The sequence below is a fragment of the Telmatherina bonti genome (assembly GCF_933228915.1).
Source record: "Telmatherina bonti genome assembly, chromosome: 3".
Taxonomy (NCBI): domain Eukaryota; kingdom Metazoa; phylum Chordata; class Actinopteri; order Atheriniformes; family Telmatherinidae; genus Telmatherina; species Telmatherina bonti.
Window position 1 is genome coordinate 23479620 of NC_136621.1, and position 11487 is coordinate 23491106.

General features: G+C 36.1%; 1 protein-coding gene across 1 annotated transcript in view; it reads left to right on the forward strand.

Annotated features, from left to right (window-relative positions):
• The first annotated feature begins 8891 nt into the window (after positions 1-8891).
• The window catches only part of akap8l (A kinase (PRKA) anchor protein 8-like), an 11475-nt gene continuing 8879 nt past the window's right edge, over positions 8892-11487 (forward strand). Inside the window, exons 1-3 of the mRNA XM_079264614.1 lie at positions 8892-9026; positions 9792-9830; positions 10818-11043. Coding sequence (XP_079120740.1) covers positions 9002-9026; positions 9792-9830; positions 10818-11043 — 290 coding nt within the window. The 5' untranslated portion in view covers positions 8892-9001. The remainder of the gene's footprint in view (positions 9027-9791; positions 9831-10817; positions 11044-11487) is intronic.

Below are 11487 nucleotides of genomic sequence, written 5' to 3' on the forward strand. Positions count from 1 at the left end.
CAACTGCGTGGTGCAACAAGCAGCATCTGTTACTAACTAAATCAGCATAGTTAGTGTCAGCTAAGGCTTTTTCAATCTTTTTTTTTTTTTTTTTTTTTAAAAGGAGGGCCTATTATATCAAGTCAGCTCAGTACCTCCTAATAGTACCTATTAATAGCACCTAAAATGAGAAGTGCTCTCTTTCATTGTCACTAGATGACACTCTAAGACCTGAAATTAAAAGAAACTTTGTGCTTTTCAGCCTATGGTGCTTTTCAGGTAACCAACAGGTCAATGGCAAAAATAAATAAATAAATACTGCCACGGTGGTGCTAAGTCATCTGGTGGTGTAGTGGTTCGATGAAAAGAGTTTTCGATCGGAAGGTCACAGGATTAAATTCTGGTACTGCATCATGTAAAATAGCAGTGCTTCTTCTCTTAATGGTTACACTTATGCTCAGAAAACTATGGTTTCAACCATCTATGTCTGTTCTGCTACTTCACCCATTCAAATATTAAACTCTCCAGCTCATTCTGATAAATGTGCTTTTGCACTGTTTATAACTAGCTTTAGCTTCTTCACAGCAGTTTAGTTCAACCTTTCCCTTTTAGCAATCCTGCTGATTACGTGCTGATAGAAGTTCTAAAAAGGCATTTCTATGCCAATAGCAAAACTCTTCAATAGTTCTGACAGTACCTTGAACATTCTCTTTTCAATAAAAAGTTTCCTTTTTTCCACACATGCATATGCGGGCAGAATGATGGCCTAGTGGTTATGAAAATGGGCCTTTGGGCTGGATGTTGTAGGTTTAAATTCAACAAGTAACATTTCACCAAATATTCCTGCACCATACAGCTTATTACCTCCTCCAACATTTTATTCTTCAAGAAATTATTCCTCTGTGTCTCTGTGCAATTTTCATCACTTCAAAAAAAAATTTTCTTTAGATTTCTTTTATACTTTATTGGATTGGAAAATATGCTTCACATCTGCTAGCTGCTGGAATTTGCTCCCACTAACTGCACCTTTTTTGTTTGCTTATTCATGTTTGTTTACCCAGAATTGAGCGTGCAGTAACAGAATTTGTAAACTCGTGGAACAACCATGGCCTGTCTACAGAAGGTGGGCAGACTTCTCTGCAGCTGTGGCATACAGGTGTCATTAACAGGATCAGAATTCATCCAGTCATAAACAATGTTCTTCAAGATAACAACTATGGTATTAATGAAGAATGCCCATTACCACAACTACAAACCAATAACCATGTCATAATTCCTGACATTGACAAATATTAATGAAACCACAATGAACATTATCCAGCAAGTTAACCCACTTGAAAATGATGGGAACTGTGGAATAGATATATTTTTGTCACTTTTGCAGTAGATAATGGATCTATGGCAAATTATTTTCAGAGTGGTTCTCTTTAACATTTAAATAAGCTGTTATTTCTTTTAGAATAGAAAAATTTATTTTTCTATTCAAAGAAAGTCAAAAGTACACAAAGGATGAACAATGACAACTACTGAGGAATGACTGGGAAATGCAGACGGTCTAATAAAAATAAGTATCCCACTGACATTCATAACAGGGCATCATCTTCCTAATACATCTTAAGTGTATCTTAAACAACTGTGAATGTGACCTGTTATCAAAGGTCTTTATAAACATTCAAAGAATTGTAACCTTAGACAAGCAAATTCATGAAACAAAACCATAGAAGACGTTTTAAGTTTATGTTCCATGAACAACCAAATACGTTCATGCTCAGCCAAAGCCATATGTGTTTCCTAATGCAAAGTCAAACTTTTCCTTGAACAGCCGGTATGACACATGTAGTGGCAACTTAATGCAGTTAACATACGTGTTTGCAATAGGCAACATTGGTGTGTAGAAGTTATCGCCACAATGAATGAACTGAACAGAAGGTGTCGGTGAAAAGCTAATGGGTGGTACCATTGATGCACCAGTAGCAAAGGCTAGTTTCTTCTCCAGTTTTGACTGCCCTACCTCATCTTGTAAAAAAACAGAAAATAAACATTAACTGTTTGTCTACAAACTCATTTCAGTACTTCTTAAAGCTTTAAACATTCAGTGATTTAGGGGGATAGAGATATAATTTTGTGTTTAAAAATCCAACAGTGAGAAGGTGACATTGTGGCAGAAGTACAATGACCTTGACAAGTTTTCCAGCAGTAGTACATTAATAGTAATGCACAAAAGTGTATCATATTGGCTTAATACAAGATTTTAATATCTTTCAATATTTTTAAAACCGTTCTTTGCTAATAAAGGGGCAAAACCAATACTTTAAGCCACTGGAATGTTTAAGACCCAGAAGTTTTTCTGTCTTGCCTATACCTGGTATAGATACTGTAATAAACTGTCCAGACGCTGCCAGACGCAGTTAAAAGCCCATTTTTTTTCCAGTTCGTTTTTCAATATGTCTATAAACAGCATTCTGCGTGTTGACAGCGTGTTCCCAGCAAAGCAGTCAAAATGGAATTTTTGATCCGCCCTAACCCACGATCCTACGCATAATTTCCTGTCTTACATAGATTTGCATCAATTGACCCTTACAGCTAAATTAATCAGCCTGTAAAAAAACAATGCACACACCACACTTTTAAGTAAAGTTTTCATTAAAAATGTAGTACTTGTTTTCAGCACCAGTAGGATTTCATAATACAGTAAGGCTGCTGCCTCACTAAGATTGTTGCCAGGTTGCTACCAGACATTTGACCAGCATTTGCGTATTCTCTTACTTAATCGCCCACCGCTTCTTCTTTGACGGTTTGTTTTGAAATTGCACTCTTTTTTTCTAGTATGTAACTTCCGTTTTAACTACAGTTACTTCCTTTTCAAGTGAAATTTGCCTCTCACACACAGTAGTAAAATGCATCTCACACATTGTAGTGAAATTTGATTTAAGAATTAACACTGATTTCAGTTTATCATATGAGAGGATATTTCAGTATAGTTTGTGAGAAGATATTTCAGTATAGTGTATGAGAGGTTTCACCATAGTGTGTGAATGATTTCAATTTCACATGTCTGTGGGAGGCTAATTCTGAATAATGTCCCAAACGGCCCCTCATACGTTTTTGTCTCTCTAATAGACTGTTGATCTATCCAGGTTGCCTGACAGCAGGCAACCTGATTTGTACATTCCAGTCAAACCTGATTTGGATGAAGCTACAGAAAAAGTTGATTTAGCCCAGCAATCCTGTCAAATGAGCTTGCAAAAAATAGTGTTCAGAAGAGAAGAGCACTACTTTAAGACCTGAGACAAAACATTTTTTCACTAATGGCAAAATCACACCTGTTGATATCAGTTATGTTGTGAAGGAAAATGTGTGCTGTTGCTGTCCATGTGACCCATAATTTCACAAACACAGTTTGAGTGTGTTTATATGCGCTGTTTTTTTTTCTTTTTTCATTTATCACTAATTTAGCTGCTTAGATTGATGAACCACCTCTGTTTATTGTATATTTTTAAATTAAATGAAAGGTCTATAGGTCCCCAATATGTAACATCTGTTACATGTTATAGTGCAGGAACAGCAGTGGACATGCAGATTTCATTCATCCATCACTTTTCTTAACCACTTAGTCCAATTAAGGGTTGTGGGCAAGCTGTAGCCTATCTCAGCAATCACTGGACGAGAGGCAGGGTACACCCTGGACAGGTCACAGTCATACATGCAGATTCATATCTGCAAAAAACTGGAAATCAGATTATGTGATGTGCAATAGGAAGATATTTCTGCATTGTCAGCAGTATTGACTGAAAAAGTTCCAAAAATGTTGCAATGGAGCGCTTTGTTCTAGTTCATATACATAGAAGATCTCATTTTATTCTCCAAAATATGCTCAATTTCAGCAGCGGAAAATCTGTGTTTAGTGACAGTGGCAACAATCATTCAATTTGGAAGATGTGGTAGAGCGAAGCAAATGAGAGAAAAACGTTGTCTGTTCATTATTTTTCATTTTTAGTTTATATCGATTTTATTTTAAATTCTGTGTTTTAAAGTAATTAGTTTACTTGATTAACCTGATTCAGAACATCGACAACCTTTCTTTGGTTCACGACTTGAGAAAGCAGCAGATGAAATATTTTTCTGAAGTGCATTATGTGTCTGTGACCTTTCTTTTATCTCCCAAAACATTATCAGGCAGTGCTGTGCAGTTTTTGCAACATAATTTCCTGTGATTCGGAATCAATCTGAAAAAATATCAGCAAATAAATTGAAACAATTATTTTCAAAAGTGCATATGAATAACACAATGCCAAAAAGAAGCCAAAAAATTATATTGATCCAATTTTTTTTTTTTATAAACATAGTTTAATGTCTGTTTGCATCAGTATTTTGAGACTAAATTAATCTCTTAATGCATCAAGAAGTTTAAAAGAGGAAGGAAGGCGAGGCTTAATGACTTCTACATGTTTGTTCACCACATTCACACAAACCAGCAGTTCCATCTTTGAAACAGGACTACTGTGAATTTTGACTGGTGAGTCTTATTTTATATTTCATTTGAAGATATTTTGGGGAAAAAAATTGCAAAAATAGTTTTTCCTCTCTTTCTTTCTATTCTTTGTTTTTCAATAGAAACTAAGTAACCGATGTGACCATGCTTTTGTCAGAGGCAAAATGGATGGTTATGGGACTCATTGTTTGCATCTCAGGTATTATTAGACTTTGTGGTATAAATGATACTTAATGAACTATAACTGTAAAATAAAAATTCTGAAGAGTAAAAATTTACAACAAATATTTACAATTGCATTCTATTCAGCTGCCTAAACTTCATAACAACATGAAACAGGGAGTATCCAGTATTTAAAAGTTGTCTCTGTGTGTTTTAAAGGGGCTCTGGGACAAAAAAGGACCATTTGTGTCTTAAGAGGTTCATCAGTGAATCTCACCTGCTTATCTGAACATACAGCCAAAAAAAGCTGGTATGCTAAAAACAGCAATGGTTCCATCTTTGACATGAATGAGCTCTTTGCAAATGGAAATGATGCAGCATACAAAATATCTGAGGATGGTAACTTCACTCTAATGATCAGAAAAGTAAGAGAGAGTCATGAAAACAGTTACTGCTGCAAAGAAACAACAGACAAGCCGCACCTCGGCTGGAACGACGCAATTGAACTTCACGTTGCAGGTACAACAGAAGTCTTTTGTTGTAGTCGTTTTGTTCTGTAAGAGTGGCGTCGGTGTGTGTTAGCTTAATCTAAACCATCATCTCAGACCTGCAGGTGAAGGTGTTTCCCACCACAAATGAACAGACTGTGACTCTGATGTGCAGCACCAGCTGTCCTCTGACTGAAAACCCTGCAGCTTTTGTCTGGTACAAGAACAGAGCGTTCCTGTATGAGGACTGGTCTCCCTGGTACCGAGAGCTGGTCACCAGTGAGGAGGCAGTCAAATATTCCTGTGCAATCAAAGGATACATGAATGTCAGAGCTCCTGAAGTCTCAGTGGGTGAGTGTCATCACAAAGCTTGCAGTGTTTTAAGAAAAACACCAGCATTCAGGTAAAGCAGGAAAAAAGAAAGACATCATTTGGTTTTTGTGCAGATTCTGTCACTCCCAACTGCTTCCGTGTGACGTATGTAAAAGGGAGAATTTGCTCTCATAAACTGAAATTAGAGGATAAGCCATGCTCCATCACATATGCCAAAGGTGACCTTCCACATAGATTTAAAAACCCTGTCCATCCCAAAATGTATCACAGGACCTGATGACAAGTATATTCTCCCAACAGACATACGTGTTCAACTGACCTCCCTGAAGAACCGTGTAATACTGAAGTGTAACACCAGCTGTCCTGCAGCTGACCCTCACACTACCTTCGAATGGTACTTAAACAGAGATTTATTCCGTTACTGCAAAAGCCAAGACATTACAGTGATAAAGTCTCAAATGGAAATATTCTCCTGTGCTGTAAAAAGCAATGAAGCTCTACACTCTGATGAAATCTGTGAGTATGAGTGTGGAATGATTTGGTAATGTCTGAGCTGCAGTAATTTGACAAGAAAGTTTTTGGGATGGCACAGAGGTAAATTTAGCTCTCACTAAAATGCTTGAATTTGATTTTAGGCATTGATGCTGAAAACTGTCGGCGTGTGAACTATGTCAGCAGGAGAATCTGTGCACTGGAAGGTTCTTCTGTTAACATTTCCAGTATGTATTCAGCTCCTTGGGACCAGTTTAAGAAATTATGGTATAAAATAATGAGAAATGGTGAAGAGGAGAACGGTGATACGACCCTGGTTGAGGCTGCAGGACATGTTGAGATCCATACAGATGGGAATAACCACAGCACGCTCAGAATAAATGATCTGAAGAAGAATGACTCGGCAGAATACATGCTCTGTCTGCAAAGATATGATGAGAAATGCAACCAGCCTGCTGCACCAAGAGTGATGCTAATTGTTACAGGTAATATTTTATCTGACGTACTTGCAAATTTATGATATATTGCAAATATCACATTCAGCCAGTCCTTTTAGGACTGTGTCTCTTTTGCCCTAAAAACTTGATTTACATTGTTTAGGTATAAATTTCTTTTTACTTTGGAAAAAAAATTCTTGGAATTCAATTAAGACCAATGACATTCATTCCTATCCATTTACTTTTACTTCCTTTTTTTGTGCATTTTTGTTTAGGCTTATGTTTTGCAATTTCTCCCCAGATTCTGTATGTATCCTTTCTCTTTTTCTTTGTGCTTGGGAGCTGTCAATGTTTTTGCCACGCTTTCCTTTCCACTGACAGCTATCATGTTAAACCCATGTTTTCTGTAAACTAGTGAGAGAAATATACCATGGGAGCACGCCCTTGTATGTTCACTTCTTGATCAATTTCAGCAGATAATTGTTTTACAAATGCAAATACAAAGAGGGTTAAAATGTTTTTCCTCTGCTTGATCTGTTGACGTTTGTAGGTAAGCCTTTAAAAGTCACAGTGTTTAGTTGCTAAATTATATTTACGATTTGATTACTTTTGTCAGAATAACAGCTGAACAAACATGCTTCAGGAGCGACCAGTCCTTTATTTTTGACAGATTATTTTTTATTGGTAAAGCAACTGCTATATTTAAGAAAGATAATTTATTTCTCCTTTGGCCATTTGAGTATTTTATTGCTTATAAAATATGTGGTCATGTGTAATTTCTTCTTGCAACCAGATCAGTGATGTTTTAAATGTCTGTTTCATGTTTCAGGTCTCAGAGTGACTATGGTTCCCTCTGCTGAGGTGACAGAGGGTCAGCGAGTCACACTGACCTGCAGTACTAGTTGTCCCCTGGAAAAAAACATAACTTATATTTGGTTTCTGAACAATCAAAATCTGAATGTGCCAATGAACCATAACAAGCACATGGTGCTTGACCCTGTCAGCATTCAGCATGCGGGAAACTACTCCTGTGGTGTCAGTTCTTCACAACTGATTAGCTCACCGGAGCAGGCTCTCACAGTCAAACGTAAGTATGGCTTTAAACTACATGAGAAAAACACATGCAGAGATGGTTTTCAAAGGCTGAGCTTTTTGGATTCTTCACATAAAGATAGTTATAAAAAAAAAAAAAGAATCCCTGCAGGTGAAAGCTGGAAGCTGAGTCTTCTGTTGCGATGATCATTATTTGACTGAATAAGACCCACAAAGTAGAAATGTGCACTTTTCTTTATGATTTTGACCATTTCTCCACAGCGCAAGTAATGTCTGTGGCCATAATGAATGCAGTAAAACTGGTTTTTGTTTTACTGATCCTTTCACTACTATTCATACTCTGCCTGAGGATGAGGTAAGAAAAAAAATAAAGTGGATTTTAATATTTTTTAGTTTTCTTGTATTTAGTGTGTTCTTGTCAACTTGACTCATTATTTTTAAATATTGGCAACTTTCTCAATCCCTCAAACAAAATCCCAGAAAAAACAAAACTGTTGCAGCCACTGCTGATCAAAGACAAGAAGAACAAACTGAGCAGGTAAGTATAAAATCTCAAAGGGAAAATTATGTATGTGTATATTTCTTTTGTCATCATTAATCTTTTTTCTTCAGGTAGACTTGCTATATGAAAGAATCACACTCATGGACATAAATGTCCCATCACAGAGAGAACAAGCAGAGCAGCCTGAAGACACTGTGTAATATCTGTAATTTAAGTCTGCAGAGCATGGAAATACTGCTAATTCAGATAATTTGTACAAACAGACCAAATGTTTCTAACATTCTTGTTATCTTTTTTATGGCCTTTAAAGCAATTTGGGTGTTGGACTGAGTGTATTTTTTTTTAATTTTATCTTTAATTGAGCAAAACATCCATTTTTATGTTAGTTGAACATGTTACTGCTGATAGGGGTTTGAATTTAGATGCTCATAACTTCCTGTGAGAATATCAGATTTCTGTCACTGCCAGATAACTTATATAGCACATAACTAATCTTTTTTTTTTTTTTTTTTTTTTTTTTTTTTTTTTTTTTTTTTTAATAAAGACAGTCTTTCTTCAAATGTTCATGTTTATTCAATATTTGTCACCTCTAACACACACAAGCTGTTATTAAGTTTTAGTCAAGTGTGTTGGAGCATGGAGACAACAAAAACCTCGATGACTGGAGTTCGACACCTGTGATTTACAGTATGCCAAAATATCTCCAAGGCAAAGAAAAACAAGCTGGGAAATTAAATAGTTTATTATTATTATTATTATTATTATTATTATTATTATTATTATTATTATTATTAGTAGTAGTAGTAGTAGTAGTAGTAGTATTTATTTTTTAATTAAAAACCAAATAAATAATGGGCAAAATGCATTATGTAACTTAAATAACTTTTAAAATGGACCGTCGAACACAAGACGGTTTCGCTCAGTCACGTGATTCGGGGCGCGTCAGATGAGCACGCATTCTGATCAACACCCGGTCGGTTCGTGTTATCTTTGAAGAGTAGTGCGACTTGCAGCTAGCCATTTGTGACGACAGCATTTAAATAGGCCACCTAACGACGATACTATGGACAGTAGAGGATATGGTTCTGGTGATTAAGAGTTTTATTTCACTCTTGTGATTTAGTAAATGTTTTATTACAAAAAATCAAACCACGTTCTGTTAGCTTGTCTTTGAGCTAAGCTAACATACTCTTAGCTAGCTAGCTACATAAACTAATCTTGCTGACTGTTGGTTGAAACAAAGAGACTAAGTCTTATTAATGAACAATTTCTGGTGATTTTCGTAACGGTACTGCAAGCTTACTGCAGATGTGATTTTTTTTTTCCTTCTTTCATGCCGTTAGTATTGTCGGCTACTGCTTCTGTCAACGTAAAATGTGTAGCCAGGCCAGTAATTCGCCATTATGGTTCTGTTTAGCTAATATGCTAACGCGACCTTTTTGTACCTTTTATTATTAAAAGGTACAAAAAGGCGGCCTATTTTAAAACAGCATACTGCTCTACTAAGTTAAGTCGGCTTTGTTTTTAATGCACGCAGTCTGATGTATAAAAAAAGCAGTTGATTAAAATGGCCGCCTCGTTTTAAGCCCATCTTGGTTTATTATTTGCATCTCTGTTCCGGATCTGTTTGCAAAGTTACACAAAGCTGCTCCAAAAAGGAAGCAACGTGGTTGTCTAATAACAAACCAGAGGACAGTCAATTAACTTTTTGGTTGGTTCGGATGTTTTCTAAGTCATTAAGATACAAGTGAAAAGAAATTACCTACTGATAACCAAGTGATGTGGTAGTTTTAACTTTATCAGTGTATGTTATTCTCACTTTCCTCATAAAAGACTGATTTCATCCTGTACAGGTTACTCCAGTTGGGGAGGTGGAGATTCAGGAAGTAGAGGTGAGGAAAAATTCAGTACATCATGTACTGTATTGTTGAACAGGGTCATTTTTCCTTTTCTCAAGCCAGAGGAAGAATAATACTGACAAAATAACAGTCAGTAATCTGAACCTAATCATGTGTAAACTTTTTGTAGCTGCTTGTTTTGTAAGTTTTTTTGTTTTTTTTTAATGAAGCTATTTGTATTCACAAGTGGAATGCATTTACTTTTCTCTAAATAATAATTAACAGAACAGACCTGAACATACTTCATTGTTCTGATTGACATCATCATTAGTTGTTACTTACATTTAAAAAACAAAACCTTGGGTTAGTTAGTATTGACGTAGTACACAAGTTTGCTCATAATACAACGTTACATCCACTCAATTGTTAACGACTGTGTTTGCCTATTCCAGCTACAGCACAACACAAATGATTTGATTCAAGAACCACCGATTGACATGAGACTATATCACATGCCAATTTATCACAATCGCTTTATTTCCTATCAAATCACAAAAAGCAAGAAAAATATCACAATATGATTTTATTCTTGAGCTTAATTAGACTTTATAATGAGGAACAAGCCATTGTTTCAACAAGAACTGACTGTTCCACATTATGTATTCTGAGCTTCACATAATGTGAAGGAATGCATTTCCAATTTTCTGGATTAAAAGCAAAATATAAAATAAATAGGTTACTCCCATTAAGAGCCTCAAGGTAAGTATTTTTAGAGCCAGGTTATAAAAAGAAATGTACAATCTGTGCCATAGTTACACACCACACATTTGGACATTTTCTGCATTAAATTAAAATAAGGCATTTTGATAGTTTGAACAAAATAAATATAAAGAGTTCCACATCTTACAAATATTTGATCAATAATTTTCATAGATGGTTTACTATTAGCTCCTTTCAACTTCAGTTGACGTATTCTTACACTCCTACAAGATGCTACTTTCTTAAATAATGTGACAATGTTTTGATTCTTTACTTTTTAAGGTTCTGGTGGCTTTGATCTGTATGGGGGAGGTTATAAGGACTCAATGTCTGGGCTTGGGGGCTATGGAGGAGGAGGAGGAGGCCATATGAAGCGTGGGCTGTCGGGAGGATCTTTGCTCTCATCGTCCACAGGCACAAATGCAGATGCAGTCATTGCCAAAATTAACCAGCGCCTGGACATGCTCACTCAATTGGAAGGAGGGTTAAAAGGACCTCGGGGTGACAGGTAACATTGCCTCCTTTTTGTGCTCCATATTGTCGGCATCAAATACCTCTGTTGCGCCTTCATGTCAGTGAATGCTTTACATTTCCTTGCAGTGTGTTCTCCCAAGCTTTATAACTTTCAAACATTTGTATGTGGCAGCTGGTTAGTTGAGGAGGATTGTGTCTCAATATTTACTGTCTAGCAGTTCAAATTGAACTCTCCTTGAATTTAGATTAGCATGCTTCATGGTGTGCATAGGGTTTTTATTGCTATAATTAGCTTAAAATTAAACTAATTTGTCACAGATTTGGATTCTACAGACTCTTATCTGTACAACATTTTAGTTTTTCATTCTTAAATAAATCATGCAAACATGAACTGGCAGTCAATATTAGGGCTGTGGCGATATGCTTTTGTCCCGATTCGATTTAAATTGTGATTTTCACAATTCTTTGATATTGCTGT